General features: G+C 37.1%; 1 protein-coding gene across 8 annotated transcripts in view; it reads left to right on the top strand.

Annotated features, from left to right (window-relative positions):
• Window positions 1-17,593, top strand: part of NBEA (neurobeachin) — a 672,618-nt gene that overhangs the window by 578,451 nt on the left and 76,574 nt on the right. For all 8 annotated transcript variants that reach the window (XM_040267082.1, XM_040267084.1, XM_040267081.1 and 5 more), the window contains one exon: window positions 10,023-10,163. In XM_040267082.1, coding sequence (XP_040123016.1) covers window positions 10,023-10,163 — 141 coding nt within the window. The remainder of the gene's footprint in view (window positions 1-10,022; window positions 10,164-17,593) is intronic.

The following is a 17,593-nucleotide window of genomic DNA, read 5'->3' as shown; positions in this document are numbered from 1 at the left end:
GTGTCATTATTTAACTAATCCTTTATTGGAAATTTAGACTACTTCTAGTTCTTGTTTTTTGCCATTTCAGGCAATTCTGTTAAAAGATGCCCTTGCATCTTATTCTTCCCATATTATAAATTCCTCAGAGTGGAATTGCTAGATTCAAAACATGTGCATAGTTTTTAAAATATTACTTTTGCCCCACAATAAATTTATACCAGTTATATTTCTACCAACTGTACAATGAGATACCATGTTTTGTCACACCCTGGCCAACAGTGAGTATTATGAAACTTAATAATGTTTGACAATCTAATGAATAAAGCTAATTTTTATTTGACATTTTAAGAATTGCCAGTGTACTTTAGATTTTTGGTTACAAGTAACAGAAAATCAACTTAAATCAGTTTTAAAATACAAAGATGTTGTGGATCATATAACTGAGAGATACAGAAATGGGTCAGTTCAGGTAAGCTGGACCCAAGGGCTCCTTAGTGTCATAAGATGCTGTGTCTCTTATAGTTTTCTGCATTGGCATCATTCATAGTCAAGCTTCTCTATGTTATAGCAGTGATGCCTTTGTAAGCCTACCAGGAACAGAAAATGCTTCTTTCTCAAGTAGTTTCAGCAAAGTTTCATTAAATAACTTGAATTGTGTACTCATTTCTATACCAATCTTACTGACCATATAGCTAGAATATGCTGATTGACAGGTCTGGATCACAAGGCTACCCAGCAGGTCTGGTAATAGAGTCAGCCTCCTGAACCAGGTAGACCAAGAGTGGGAAAGGAGGGGTTTATGGAAGAGGAAGGAATAATGAATGCTGAATAGCAAAATGATAGGTATCATTATATCATATGACCTAGTGATATTTTTCCTACATATAGTCCATTGATTTTTCTGTGAATTGCCTGTTCATCTCATTTGCTCGTATACTTAATTGGATCATTCCTTGGTATTTTTATTGATTTGTATGAGTTTATGTCTTTGTTTTTTTTTTTTTTTAAAGAAAACTAATGTCTCATCATATGTGTTGTAAATATTTTTCACTATGTATTGTCTTTGGTGTCACCGACTTGATGGTATCACCGACTCAGTGGTATCACCAACTCAATGGACATGAGTTTGAGCAAGTTCTGGGAGCTGGTGATGGACAGGGAAGCCTGGTGTGCTCCAGTCCATGGGGTTGCAAACAGTCAGACATCACTGCGCAACTAAACTGACTGACTGATGTATTGTCTTTAGTTATTTGCCTAAAAATTTCATCTAAAATTTCTATGTGGAAATCTAAAATATTATCCAGTCAGATCAATTAGTCTTCATTCATTCAGGATTTATGATACATCTAAAAAGAACCAGGTACTGTATTAGATTGCCAAAGAAAGGTAATGCCAAAGAATGCTCAAACTACCGCACAATTGCACTCATCTAACACGCTAGTAAAGTAACACTCAAAATTCTCCAAGCCAGGCTTCAACAATATGTGAACCATAAACTTCCAGATGATCAAGCTGGTTTTAGAAAAGGCAGAGGAACCAGAGATCAAATTGCCAACATCTGCTGGATCATCGAAAAAGTAAGAGCGTTCCAGAAAAACATCTCTTTCTGCTTTATTGACTATGCCAAAGCCTTTGACTGTGTGGATCACAAGAAACTGTGGAAAATTCTGAAAGAGATGGGAATACCAGACCACCTGACCTGCCTCCTGAGAAACCTATATGCAGGTCAGGAAACAGCAGTTAGAACTGGACATGGAACAACAGACTGGTTCCAAATAAAGAATATGTCAAGGCTGTGTATTGTCACCCTGCTTATTTAACTTATACGCAGAGTACATCATGAAAAACGCTGGGCTGGAGGAAGCATAAGCTGGAATCAAGACTGCTGAGAGAAATATCAATAACCTCAGATATGCAGACGACACCACCCTTATGGCAGAAAGTGAAGAGGAATTAAAAAGCCTCTTGATGAGAGTGAAGGAGAAGAGTGAAAAAGTTGGCTTAAAGCTCAACATTCAGAAAACTAAGATCATGGCATCTGGTCCCATCACTTCATGGGAGATAGATGGGGAAACAGTGGAAACAGTGTCAGACTTGATTTTTCTGGGCTCCAAAATCACTGCAGATGGTGACTGCAGCCATGAAATTAAAAGATGCTTATTCCTTGGAAGGAAAGTTATGAACAACTTAGATAGCATATTAAAAAGCAGAGATATTACTTTGCCAACAAAGGTCTGTTTAGTCAAGGCTATGGTTTTTCCAGTGGTCATGTATGGATGTGAGAGTTGGACTGTGAAGAAAGCTGAGTGCTGAAGAATTGATGCTTTTGAACTATGGTGTTGGAGAAGACTCTTGAGAGTCTCTTGGACTGCAAGGAGATCCAACCAGTCCATCCTAAAGGAGGTCAGTCCTGGGTGTTCATTGGAAGGACTGATGCTGAGGCTGAAACTCCAATCCTTTGGCCACCTGATGCAAAGAACTGACTCATTGGAAAAGACCCTGATGCTGGGAGGGATTTGGGGCAGGAGGAGAAGGAGACAACAGAGGATGAGATGGCTAGATGGTATCACCGACTCTATGCACATGAGTTTGGGTAAACTCTGGGAGTTGGTGATGGACAGGGAGGCCTGGCATGCTGCAGTTCATGGGGTCATAGAGTCGGACACGACTTAGCTACTGAACTGACTAACTATTAGATACCTGGCTCAGAGGATACAGAGACAAATTAAACATAGGACATTCCCTTGAAGGGCTTATCTGCTGTGGGGGAAAAAAAAAGTTATGAACTTGCCTCACTATTACCAGATGAGCTGCTACAAACATATAGTGATTCCAGTTCAGTTCCGTTCCATCGCTCAGTCGTGCCCGACTCTTTGTGACACCATGAATTGCAGCACTCCAGGCCTCCCTGTCCTTCACCAACTCCCGGAGTTCACTCAGACTCTACAAATAAAATTTTAGCTGCTTCCAGAAGAATGGTTTGAAATTCCCTGGTCAGATAAGAACAGAGTCAGGGAATTTACTTGAGCACAGAATTGTCTATATGTGTGATTTCTATTTTGTCATAACTGAGAGTTTTAAGAATGATGATAAAACAAGAGGCAGGAATTCTTGAAGCTTCTTCTAAGGGTTTCCAAACCCTCAGTTACTGTAATGAGAGATAACAAGATAAACTAGATATGTTAGAAGCTCAGTTGTGTTGAATGTTGAGCTAATAACTCAAAAAAAAAAAAAATACTTAGAAGCCAATTTGTCAGCTCTACCCAGCTTTAAGTTATATCCAGCACACAGTTTCAGCTCATTCTGTAAAATGTACATATCACCCAGCAATGTGATCTTGATTTGACTTTTCTTCATTGTCTTCATCTATAACATTAAGGAATTGAATTACTAGGCCTGTAAGGTTCATTCCATTTCTGAGGATCCATGATGGACAAGAAATCTTATAGGCAGTTTTAGAAAAAAAAAAAAAAATGACATCAGGATCAGAACTTCATATTTAGCAATGAAAACGCAGTGCAGTGTTGTGGAAAGTGTAGAGGCCCAGGCACCAATTCCCATGTCATAAAATTAGGTTCTTAACAAATACCATGTCCACCTCAGAGACTTTTGAAAATCAGTCTTATACATGGTATTATATTAGCAGTTGTAGCAACAATAGTGGACTCTTAAACATTTTTATATATAAATAGAATCCTAATTCCATGAATATAAGTATTTTCAAGTCATTTTGATATGCTAGAATTCAATGTTATTAATTTAATTGGACCTCTCATTTTCCCTTGAAAGTCCTTTTTATTCTTATTTTGTTTTATTTTTAAGCTATTTTAATGGTATTGACCATACCTCATTGATCCATATTATTTAAAGATATTAAAATCAACTCTATGCTCAGACTTTTATAATCTCTAAGAGTCCTTTTAGTGTCTCATATAGTAACATTCACTCAATAAGTATTTTTAATTTAAATCATTTTTGTTCTTCATTTCTACCTATTTTATTTAATTTATGTATCTGCTCTGTATAAAAGACTTCATAAAACTTGTAAAGTTTCATAAATTAGGGAAACATTGATAAAGCCTAAGAGAACAGACCATTCAGGTATGACCTAAATCAAATCCCTTATGATTATACAGTGGAAGTGAGAAATAGATTTAAGGGACTAGATCTGATAGACAGAGTGCCTGATGAACTATGGACAGAGGTTTGTGACATTGTAGAGGAGACAGGCATCAAGACCATCCCCATGGAAAAGAAATGCAAAAAAGCAAAATTACTGTCTGAGGAGGCCTTACAAATAGCTATGAAAAGAAGAGAAGCGAAAAGTAAAGGAGAAAAGGAAAGATATTCCCATCTGAATGCAGAGTTCCAAAGAATAGCAAGGAGAGATAAAAAAGCCTTCCTCAGAGATCAATGCCAAGAAATAGAGGAAAACAACAGAATGGGAAAGACTAGAGATCTCTTCAAGAAAATTAGAGATACCAAGAGAACATTTCATGCAAAGATGGGCTCGATAAAGGACGGAAATGGTATGGACCTAACAGAAGCAGAAGATATTAAGAAGAGGTGGCAAGAATACACAGAAGAACTATACAAAACATAGCTTCACGATCCAGATAATCACGATGGTGTGATCACTCATCTAGAGCCAGACATCCTGGAATGTGAAGTCAAGTGGGCCTTAGAAAGCATTACTACGAACAAAGCTAGTGGAGGTGATGGAATTCCAGTTGAGCTATCTCAAATCCTGTGAAAAGATGATGCTGTGAAATTGTTGCACTCATTATGCCAGCAAATTTGGAAAACTCAGCAGTGGCCACAGGACTGGAAAAGGTCAGTTTTCATTCCAATCCCAAAGAAAGGCAGTGCCAAAGAATGCTCAAACTACTGCACAATTGCAGTCATCTCACACGCTAGTAAAGTAATGCTCAAAATTCTCCAAGCCAGGCTTCAGCAATACGTGAATCGTGAACTTCCAGATGTTCAAGCTGGTTTTAGAAAAGGCAGAGGAACCAGAGATCAAATTGCCAACATCCGCTGGATCATGGAAAAAGCAAGAGAGTTCCAGAAAAACATCTATTTCTGCTTTATTGACTATGCCAAAGCCTTTGACTGTGTGGATCGCAAGAAACTGTGGAAAATTCTGAAAGAGATGGGAATACCAGACCATCTGACCTATCTCTTGAGGAACCTGTATGCAGGTCAGGAAGCAACAGTTAGAACTGGACATGGAACAACAGACTGGATCCAAATAGGAAAAGGAGTACATCAAGGCTGTATATTGTCACCCTGCTTATTTAATTTATATGCAGAGTACATCATGAGAAATGCTGGGCTGGAAGAAGCACAAGCTGGAATCAAGATTGCTGAGAGCAATATCAATAACCTCACATATGCAGATGATACCACCCTTATGGCAGAAAGTGAAGAGGAACTAAAAAGCCTCTTGATGAGAGTGAAAGAGGAGAGTGAAAAAGTTGGCTTAAAGCTCAGCATTCAGAAAACTAAGATCATGGCATCTGGTCCCATCACTTCATTGCAAATAGATGGGGAAACAGTGGAAACGGTGGCTGACTTGATTTAGGGGGGCTCCAAAATCACTGCAGATGGTGACTGCAGCCATGAAATTAAAAGATGCTTACTCCTCGGAAGGAAAGCTGTGACCAACCTAGATAGCATATTGAAAAGCAGAGACATTACTTTGCCCGCAAAGGTCCGTCTAGTCAAGGCTATGTTTTTTCCAGTGGTCATGTATGGATGTGAGAGTTGGACAGTGAAGAAAGCTGAGCGCCAAAGAATTGATGCTTTTGAACTGTGGTGTTGGAGAAGACTCTTGAGAGTCCCTTGGACTGCAAAGAGATACAACCAGTCCATCGTAAAGATCAGTCCTGGGTGTTCATTGGAAGGACTGATGTTGAAGCTGAAACTCCAATACTTTGGCCACCTCATGCAAAGAGTTGACTCATTGGAAAAGACCCTAATGCTGGGGAGGACTGGGGGCAGGAGGAGAAGGGGACGGCAGAGGATGAGATGGCTGGATGTCATCACCAACTTCATGGACATGGGTTTCGGTAGACTCTGGGAGCTGGTGATGGACAGGGAGTCCTGGTGTGCTGCGATTCGTGTGTTCGCAAAGAGTCGGACACGACTGAGCGACTGAACTGAACTGAACTGAAGAGAACAGAAGGGAAAAGAAAATAGGAAAAGGAAACCAAAAAAAAAGTTAACAATCAAAAATATATACTGTAATTATTCTAACCAGATTTTTTCAAAGTACATTTTAACAGAGACTAGTTCTATTGCATTTAGCAGCAAAACGAAAGAAAGATGAGGTTCTAGTTAGAACAGACACAATTAAGCAATGCTACTTACAGTAATATTTCTCAAAGCCTTTAGTAATGTAAATCTCCATAAGCATCTGTCAGGAATTTTGTCCCATACAATAAAAATCACAGTTTATCAGAAAACAAAGCTTTTTATGATACTATTGCTGAAACAAATCTCTCTCTCAGTATTCAAAACAGGTAAATTAAGTGATAGAGTGTTTCATGTAGACATGATAATGTTATGCATGTAATTTACATCAATTTTATATTGAAAATAGTGCTTTTTGCAAGCTATACAGGCTTCATAGCAGTGTTAGAATTTGAATTATTATAATAAAGTGTCATAGAGGTAAAATTATTTTTAAATTTTGCATTGTTATTATCATAATTTTCTGCAATATGTTAACCATCAACTTGTGACGTACAAACTCACAAGGACAAAATAACAAATCTAGTAGCAAGCTGTAAACTTTCAGTTATACATTTCATGTGGGAATCCCTAAAGAGCACAGAGGTGGCTATATCTAAATGCCTACTGTTTGAGAGAAAATAAAACTGATTGTTGCTATGGTAGTTATGATGAAAATTGAAAAAGATTGCAAAATAATGTATAAATTTCATTAAGTATAGTTTTAGGTGTTTTTTTTTTAATCATAATTCTGCCTTATTTATTTACTAAATCCAAGTGGTATTGACATTGCATTAGTTGCTCAGTTTTTAGAAGGGTAACAAATTTACAGCCTTACCACTTTATACATGGGTTAAGTAGGTGGTAAATGGTCTTCCCAGGTGGTGCAGTGGTAAAGAATCCACCTGCCGATGTAGGAGACGCTGGAGATGTAGGTTCAATCCCTGGGTCGGGCTCCTGGAGGAGGGAATGGCAACCTGCTCCAGTATTCTTGCCTGGAAATTTCCATGGAGAGGGGAGATTTGTGGCCTACAGTCTGTGTGGTCACAAAGAGTCAGACAAGTGAGTGACTGAGTAGGTAGTTATAGGTAGGTGAATAATTGATTGATGATAGGTAGGTAAGTAAGTAGGTAGATAGTTTGGTACGTAGGCCAAATAGATGGATAGATAGAGACAGATAGATAGATAGATAGATCTATTTGGATCTCATAAGAAGAAATGTCATCTGTGATGAAACTCTCATTTCCTGAACAGATATTTTGAAGCATTTTTCCTTTAAATGAAGTATTGCTTCTTGATTGAAGAAAAATAATAAGTACAAGCCAAACTATTTATACTTGTTTTATAAAATGTATTTCTAAATGCATCAGATGAAAATTCAACAGTAGACATGTATTTTAAGAAATTACTCATGGAGGCATATATAAGCTTTTTTTTTTTTTTTTTAATTTATTTATTTATTTTTAATTTTTACTTTACAATTCTGTATTGGTTTTGGCATAGATTGACATGAATCCACCACAGGTGTACATGCGTTCCCAAACATGAGCCCCCCTCCCACCCCCCTCCCCACAACATCTCTCTGGGTCATCCCCGCACGTCAGCCCCAAGCGTGTCATATCCTGCATTAATACAGGGCAGCTGTTTCCTACAACATATTATTCTGTAAAACACTCCAATAAAATGACTTTGATGGAACTTGAATAAAATAAAAAGTGTACAGATTTATTTTATTTTTTCTACTTTCAAGTAGTTGAGGGAAGCCTAGAAAAGATTAGAAGAAGGGCCATGAGGCCCTTTTGGGGGTTTTGGTTTTGTGAGGCCTTGTAGAACAGTGTCAGGTAAGGTCAATCCTGAGAGATTGTGTAACATTTTATGCATATGAAAGATCTATAAGCCTATTCAAGACATAATAAAGTACTCAACACTTAAATGCTCTGAAAAAATAATAATATTATAATTTATAATATTGAGTTAGAAAAACTTATCTGTACATCTAAAAAGTATAAAATATGTGCATACATGCTCAGTCATATCCAATTCTTTGCAACCCCATGGACTGTAGCCTGCCAGGCTCCTCTGTCTGTGGAATTTTCAGGCAAAATACTGGAGTTGTTTCCCATTTCCCTCCCCCTCCAGGGGATCACCCCAATCCGTGAGTTGAGCCCACGTCTCCTGCTTTGGCAAGCAGATTCTTTAGCACTGTGCCACCTGAGAATACCATAAAATATATAGGCCAGTTTAAATGAACAACTTACTGTTTTAATTTGTAATAGAACTCAACATTAATTCTATTGTAGTAATTGCCCTTTTACCAAAAAATTATATATTTATGTTAAATATTATTAATATTTTGCTGAAATTTAATGAAATTATGTTGCTTTCTGTATGCAAGTAAAAATTTTTGAGAGATAGTAACATTTAGCAGAGAATAAGGTTTAAGCCTTAGAATATTTGAAAAATATATTTAAGCCAAAGTTTTGAAAACATTAAATTATTTAGACTTTGTTAAGTCATAATTAAGTTTAAGGGAAAAGAACATAATTTATAAATAGTTCTAATATTCAGGATAAGAATCCTTACAAATAAGAGTTTATTATGAAAATTCTAAAAGACTTCTTAACTGTTGACATCATTGTATTGTTTGAATTAGTCCCCTGGGACCCAAAGAAAAAGCTTACAAGCAATTTATTAATCTTTCTCTCTCGTGTAACGTTATTTGTCTTCCATTGAAACACTAATTTTCTACTACTTCTCTTGTTAAAATTAAGCCCTGGGGGGGAACTTCGTAGCTAACTAGTAATGTTACATTTTGAAATAAAGGAATTATATATTTTACATATTATTCATCTTTTGCTTTCTAGAGAACCTTTTGTTTCTTACAGTATGCAACCTAAGCCAAAACAGTGTAGCTATTAGGTTTTATATGAATGGATTCCATATGCCATTAAGTCCAAATCAGACAAAAACTTAAGCTAAAGCAGTTTGCTCTTTGAAATCCTGAGTACTATATGTTAGAAAATCTTGATAAATGGTGTCCTGGAAGTTTGAGACAATGGTCCAACTAACATATACTTTGTTGAAAAAAATATATATATACACACATATATAGTATCCTGAGCATTTTACCATGTGTTCCACTGTAGGGATTAATGTCGTAATCAGTAGTGTAGTGGTGTTGCTAGGACAAGACTTAATGGCCTTAACACAGTGCTTTCCAGGGAATCTGAATTGCGCAGATTATTTCCATCAGCCTCAGATTTCCAGTTGAATTTAATAAAAAGAATACTGCTACATCTGTATAATAACAATGGGACTAAAATTCCAACAAGGTCTCCATATGTGTGACTCCTGTCTTTTACACTCTGGGTAACTGGCTATTAAGACAAGATTTCTCTAATGTGATGGTCACATGGTCAACTGCTTCTTCACTGTCTCACTTGATTTCCTGTGATCAAGCTAAATATTCGTTATGGCTGTGGTTAGGTAGGCAAAATAACACCAAAATACTGGTTTTGCCTTAACAGGTTAAACTGGCTCATCTCTGACAATCTAGCTTATGGAAACTTTCAATAAAACCTAGAAACCCTGCATACGTAAATCATTTCTTGAGTGAATTTTAGCAAATGTAGTGATCATCAAAATCAAATGTCAATATCAAAATCAAATTTGGTAAAAAAAAATATAATGCAAAATAACACATCGTTAAAATGAATTCACAGTAGATACTTTCAAGTAAAAAGTTATAATGTTGAATATCTAATATGACTGTATTAAACACAGTGCTTCTTTTTCTCTTTTTACAGCCGATCGGTGCTTTGAACCCAAAGAGAGCTGTGTTTTATGCAGAGCGCTATGAGACCTGGGAAGATGATCAGAGTCCTCCCTCCCACTACAACACTCATTATTCTACGGCAACATCAACCTTATCCTGGCTCGTTCGAATTGTGAGTGCCTGCTAAGTTACAGTTTGCCTTTACTATCTCAGAGTATTTAATATAAGGAAACTAAATAAAAATCAAATACACTTATTAGTTTTAAGCAGAGATTAGAGACCACTGAGATAGAAATGAAAGATGCCAAACTCTAGCAAAACCTGATTCCTTTTTGTTAATGAGTTGCCTTATTTGCAAAATTGGGTTAGAAAGATAGATTGAGCTTCTTAAACCTAAACCATTTACAAAAGGAACCAGACTCCTAGATTGTGTCCTTAATATCCAGTGTTTCCTTTTTCACTGATTGTCACCAGCTGGCGTTCTTCCCAGCCCTCCCAGTCTTGCTTCTGAGGTTGTTTTAAAACAGTTTTAAAAACAGTTTTCTTAATGTTTTTGAAGACTACTTTCTGTTACTTTGTCTTTCTCCTAAGACATAAATAAATTCAAACCTCTCCAATCTTTTAAATGCATACTTACACATGACTCAGTAGGCTAAGAATCTGCCTGCAATGCAGGAGACACAGGAGACGGGAGTTCGATACCTGGGTCAGGAAGATCCCCTGTGGTAGGAAATGGCAACCCACTCCAATATTCTTGCCTGGAGAATCCCATGGACAGAGGAGCCTGGGGGGCTACAGTCCATGGGGCCATAAAAGAGTTGGACACAACTAAGCGACTAAGCATGCAGTTTACATGTACACATACTTTCATACTTACGCACATACATACATGCCTCCCCCCAGCCCCCACCCACTCTTTAGTGACTTCCCATGTCCCCTGCATAGTCAAAGGTGCTAGAAGCACAGCCTCTGCTATCCAGCTCTGCCCTGTGCTGGTCTCTGTCACCACATTCAGTCTTTATCCTGCTTGAGGCAGGTTCCATTCCCACTGCTTTACTGAATTGTCTCTGTGAAGGTCCTCAGGGCAGAGCTCCATGGTGTATCTGAAGCATGTGGCACCATTGCTCACCTGGTCCTACTTGAAGTTTCTCCATCTCATGGCTCCTCTGACAATATCCTCTGTTGATTTCCCTCCTGTCATTCTAACTGTCCTGCCCTATCTCATGCTCAGTTTTCTTTTTCTCAATATTTCTGTTCCCCAGGATTTTCCTAGGTATGTTATCTGGACTATATCATTCAGCTCTAAACTAATGACTGCCAGCTACTCTCTTCATTGCAGACGTTTCTCTTGGGCTCCTAACCTGTATTTCTAAGATATTAATATATTTGCTTATTTCTGTGTCTTTCTATATTTTTCTACCTGAACACCTCACAGTACTATAAATAACATTTCCAAAAATAAACTTCTCATCTCCCTCATAAATGTGCAGGAGTGTTTCCTACTGATTGCTTATCTAAATAATCTGCATTTATCACGCCCAGTTACCTAATCTAGATATTTTTTCCATTTTATCAGCCCCTTACATCCAGTCTGACATCATATGTGAAGGTTCTACCACCTACAGTCTATCTCCGTTCTCTATTAACTCTGGCACTTCCTTAGTTCAGGTTCCTGTTCTTTCTCATCTATATTATTGCAAAAGGTCTTAACAAAATTTCTTTGCCTTCGTTTTGCCCTCTCCAATCTAATCTAGTTGAGAGCAATTACTGGAGTCAGATGGCCAGATATTTTTAAAACTATACATGACTGTGGAGTAAATCTCTGAATCAATACATTCAATAATGCTATCTCCTCTTACCAAAATATACTTCAGACTGCTCTGTTGCATGATGCTGATTTGCCTCAGAAACACATTGACAAAGTAGGGAATGCATCTCCAACTGACAAGGGTTTTTTCCCCACTGCCTAAAAAAACAGTTTGGTTTGGAGAGTTTCCTCAAGCAAATTGAACTCATTACAAACATGTAGTATGTGTATATATTTTAGGTAACTTGTAAATTAATGGTAGGTAATGTACTATAAATAATTACTGTTATGAAAAAAGTTTGTCAGAATTATGATTCAGTTTAATTGGATGCCTGTTTTATATTTTTCATAATCCTAAAACGTAAGAAATTAAAGTTTAGCTTAGTCTTTAAGGAAACAAACTCAAATCTTATTTTAAAAAACAAAGTCTGTAATTATAAACTAAAGGAAAAAACATAAAACTTTTTTAGACCAAAGTTGTTTGCCTAATTTGTTCAAAAATTCACCTTAACTGTGTAAATTTGGATCCTTTTATAAAAATATTTCTGAGCTAGCCATTTATGAATTTTTTAAACTCTGGGACTTTTAGAGTTCTATTTTTAAAAAAAACTTTGTTAATTTGGGGGGACTGTTAGATTTATACATGTCTGTTTACCACTATAAACCAATCAGAACAAAACACCTTTAGTTTATGGGTTGTAATAACTTATTAATTCTCTCCAGGTGTAAGAAAATACTAGATGCTCATATAAAGAGGTAAAGGCTTTTCTGAATTACAGTCACACATATATAGAGAACTATAGCAGCAGTCTCAGCCACAGGTCAAAACTAAACACAGAAACCCAAAAATTCACCAGTCAAGATGTCAAACTTCTGGTGTCCTTTACAATAAATGTAAAATATTTTATCTGAGCTCAAAAATAGACCAACAAGAAAACAAAAAGCAAGAAACAGTTATTGCTTTAGTGAGCCATCACCCTGGGGGGCATAAGACACCTTTTTAGGGCATCTTAGGATTAAAAACAAGTCAAGAACCATTTCTGAAAAAACCTTTATCAAGTCGGTTGGTTTAAGAATTATATGACAGTATATTATACATATTATAGTATTTTGAGATATATAAAATGATATTCAATGGCTTTTGTATAATCAAATAAGTCTAAAATTGGTTTTCTAAGAATTTAAGTATGAATTTATAAAAATACTTATTATCAACAGCTTGATTTAAGTCAACACTTTTCTATCCCTGATAAACTAAACATCTTATCAAATAATAAATTATAATTCACCCCTAAATTTATTTCTTATTCTAGAGAATTGGGGTACAAATTTGACTCTCTGCAGGGGTACAGCAGAAATGCTATCCTTGTTTATCCTACCCATGCCCTTTTAGAATTGTCTATAGCTGTGCTGAACAGCAGAAATGTAATGCAAGCTGCCTATGTATATAATTTAAAATTTTCTAGTAGCCACATTTAATAGTAAAAAGAAACAAGAAGTAAGAAGAATAAGAGTAAAAAGGTGAGATTAGTTTAATAAATATATTTGTTAGCCCAGTAGATCCAAAATGTTATAATTTCAACATGTAACCAATATAAAAATTATAAATAAGATATTTCACTTTTTTTTTTTTTTTGGTATTCTTTGAAATCCAGATGTCTTTTCTACTTATAGCATCTTCAGCTTGAACTCACCATGTTTTAAGTACTCAGTAGTCACATGTGACCTCTGGGTACTACACTGAAAGAAGACCTCTCTAGGGTTGCTTTTACGGAAATTCATTCAGCCATTGCATCTCAAGCTGTACTGTTATTAATAGAAGTATCACAGTCTAATAGCTTACTAAGTGTTTAACCTCATGGCCCAAGGAATTGTGATTTCCTCACTCCCATCTCAAGGAGTTTATGAAGTAGAAAATACATTAAAATTTGTGTCATTGAAAATTTGTTCATAAAAATAAAATATAGATTAAAATAAATATCTGTTCTTTATCTTTCAAGCCTTCTAGACCCAAAGTCATTAAACTCATTATTAGTTTCAGTCAATATATTTAGTATGACATTGATAATAATTGCTCTAAAATGCAAATTAGCTACATACCTCATTACTTGAAATTTAAAAGTATTATTTTAGACACACCACCAGTAAAGTTGCTTGTCTAAATTGCAAGTTTCTAAAAAAGCTGTTTCTCTGCTACCTGCTGTTGGGCAAATGATGAATAAACTGTTACAGAATTTTTGAGTTTGTTCAGATATTAAATAGTATAAAAGGACACATTTTACCTGGAATATTTTTGCTTTAAATCTTACCCTGAATATAAAATATATTCAATGAAGTAATTAAATTGGACTCTTATATCCTTTAGTAACCTATTCAAGTTCCAAATTCAGTATATTTAACCTACCTGTTCAAAACTCCATTGTCAAACATTTAATCATAATTTTTAGGAGGTTAAATAGGTTGTACAACAAGTTAATTGATAAATAAATTGTTTAGAACTTGGGACTTACTTCATAAATTATGAGTTGCCTTGAAAGCCTACCCAAAAGCCTATTTAAACTGTAATATATCTTCAGCAGTATATATTTGTAGTGGGGAAAAAAAATAGTAAAAGCACTTAATGCAAGCATTGTAATTAAGACCAAAAGGTAGTGCTACTGAATAGAATATTGCCGTCCTGTTTCTCTTGATTGCTGATGCTTACGGACAATGTGTGTTTACTTTGAGAAAGATGAGGATTCTTAAACAAGAGCCTGGTGTATGGGAAACACAAAGGTTTCTGAAGATTCTAAAAGATACTTCTGATTACTTTTGCAAACACTGGGAGAAAATAAACTTCTGAAGTTAGACACAGCACAGTGTAAACAATGATTCCTCTATTTCGGAGAATGTGATCTTTCTCAGATGTAAAACAGGGATAATTACACCCACTTAAATATGCAGATGACACCACCCTTATGACAGAAAGTGAAGAGGAACTAAAAAGCCTCTTGATGAAAGTGAAAGTAGAGAGTGAAGAAGTTGGCTTAAAGCTCAACATTCAGAAAATGAAAATCATGGCATCTGGTCCCATCACTTCATGGGAGATAGATGAGGAAACAGTGGAAACAGTGTCAGACTTTATTTTGGGGGGCTCCAAAATCACTGCAGATGGTGACTGCAGCCATGAAATTAAAAGACGCTTACTCCTTGGAAGAAAAGTTATGACCAACCTAGATAGCATGTTGAAAAGCAGAGACGTTACTTTGCCAACAAAGGTCCATCTAGTCAAGGCTATGGTTTTTCCAGTGGTCATGTATGGATGTGAGAGTTGGACTGTGAAGAAAGCTGAGTGCCGAAGAACTGATGCTTTTGAACTGTGGTGTTGGAGAAGACTCTTGAGAGTCCCTTGGGCTGCAAGCAGATCCAACCAGTCCATTCTGAAGGAGATCAGCCCTGGGATTTCTTTGGAAGGAAAGATGCTAAAGCTGAAACTCCAGTACTTTGGCCACCTCATGTGAAGAGCTGACTCATTGGAAAATACTCTGATGCTGGGAGGGATTGGGGGCAGGAGGAGAAGGGGACAACAGAGGATGAGATGGCTGGATGGCATCACGGACTCGATGGACGTGAGTCTGAGTGAACTCCGGGAGTTGGTGATGGACAGGGAGGCCCAGCGTGCTGCGATTCATGGGGTCTCAAAGAGTCAGACATGACTGAGCGACTGAACTGAACTGAACTGAACTGAAAGGATAATAGGGATGATTGGGTTAGTTAACTGAGATAATACAGTACCATGCACAAAAAGTGCTCATAACTTTAGTTCCCTTCCCTCTGGTCTTTATTATGCTTTATATAACTTCAAGGTATATATATCTTTTCTTTGATAAAATTATGTCCCGACACTATTACCAAGGAATGAGGTTTGTTTCAAATGAAGCGAAGAGAAAGAAGAGAAGAGGGGAGAGGGGTGTAAAAAAGACTCTTCTGGATGACTGAGCAGAAGTCATGTAAGACAGGAAAATAAAGGAATTGTTAAAGAGCAGAGGGGAAGAGTGACAGAGTTGGATGGCCCGGGAAGGGTGAGTTGTCTGCGATCAGATTATGGGAGAGCTGCTCTGGTGGCTCAGATGGTAAAGAATCTGCCTGCAGTGCAGGAGATATGGGTTCAGTCCCTCGTCGGGAAGATCCCCAGAGAAGGGGATGGCAACCCACTCCAGTATCCTTGCCTAGAGAATTCCGAGGACAGAGGAACCTGGCGGGCTTTAGTCCATTGGGTTGCAGAGTCACACGTGACTGAGCGAGTAACACTTTCACTTTCTTTTCACATCATTGGAAGGCAGGACAGGTTGTTAGTGTCCTTGCAGGCACTGAAGGTTATGACATAATTCAGTAGGGCTCGTACTTCCCATGTAGGACAGGCTAGTTTGACTTTCTGTCCCCGAGGAAGAGTTGGAAGATTAGGGTAGATGTAATCAGGAGAAAGAAGTCTGCCATCAGCCATTTATACTGCAGGACAGAACCTGAAGTTTTTAAAGCACAACAAGTCCAAGTATTTTAATTTCTGAAATTTCTGTTTAAAATTTATTTATTTGTCCACCTTATCTCCAAAGCCAAAAATTTTCTAGGAGAATGATAAAATATCTAATATGGTGATATACACATAGAAAGAAAGGAACATGGGTTCAGTCTCGGGGTCGGGAAGAGCCCCTGGAGGAGGAAGTGGCAACCCACTCCAGTATTCTTGCCTCGAGAGTCCCATGGACGGAGGAGCCTGGTGGGCTACAGTCCCTGGGGTCACAAAGAGTCGGACAGGACTGAGGGACTGAGCACACACACATTGAAAGTGGTTTGATCACCATGTGTCAGGTGAATAAATATTAAAGTTTCTTAAGCTTAATATAGAGCTTCATCCTCTGTGTTAGTCAAGCATGAATCAAATGAAACGGAAAGTCCTTGGACTGTGCCTTGAAGGTAGTATGGAAACACATGGAAAAAGGTAATCTCTGCAGTGAGCAGAGCTTGAAAGATCATTACCCACTTATAAACAAATAGGTTATCCCTTTCTGTTCGTACTCTATCACTGTAGCAGCTGGAGGTCTTTGGAAATAATGAGAATATATATCAGTAAAGTAGTATGTGACCCTCAAACAGTTGACCAGATCTTTTTAAAGGCTATGTGGAACAGCAAAAAATGTGGAATTCTTCAATATTCTGTGCTTTGGGTGCAACCAGATTCATAAACTTCATGACCAGAAGTAATAATTCTTCAATTTCAGGTTTATTTTCACTGTGCCCATCTGCACTTATTCTTGGCATGACTTCACTAAGGGTTCAAAACTAAGGAAGGGTTTGATAATTTAGGCTAGGGTAGAGATCAGCTTTTGGTGGTTGATGATAAGAAGTAAGATTCTTCATGTATAAATGAGTCTTCACTCATATCTATAATAGGTTAAAAATCATGAAGACAACTCAGATCCCTCTAAATTATTCTCTGCCTACTACCTACAAAGAAAACATAAATGCCCTTACATCAATCAGCATCCTAGAATAACGAAGAAGTGGATTCTGAAGATACAACTTTTTGGTCAAACTAGCAGTTAAAAACTGACTAGAAAAACTATATCTTACTCTTATCCAACCATACCCCTTCTCCCAGCAGTACCTTGTATGTTTATATGTATGTTCAAAAACATTAATTAAGCACTACTGTGAACCAAGCACCATGCTTGGCTCTAAAGATAGAGGGATGAATAAGACCTAAGGAACAGTCAGTCTTGCTGGAGCCCAACTTGAGTACTTGACACCAGGCATGA

Source organism: Oryx dammah, unplaced genomic scaffold, assembly GCF_014754425.2.
Source record: "Oryx dammah isolate SB20612 unplaced genomic scaffold, SCBI_Odam_1.1 HiC_scaffold_24, whole genome shotgun sequence".
Lineage (NCBI taxonomy): Eukaryota > Metazoa > Chordata > Mammalia > Artiodactyla > Bovidae > Oryx > Oryx dammah.
Note: the sequence above shows the minus strand (reverse complement) of the source record. Positions and strands in the feature narration are given on the sequence as shown.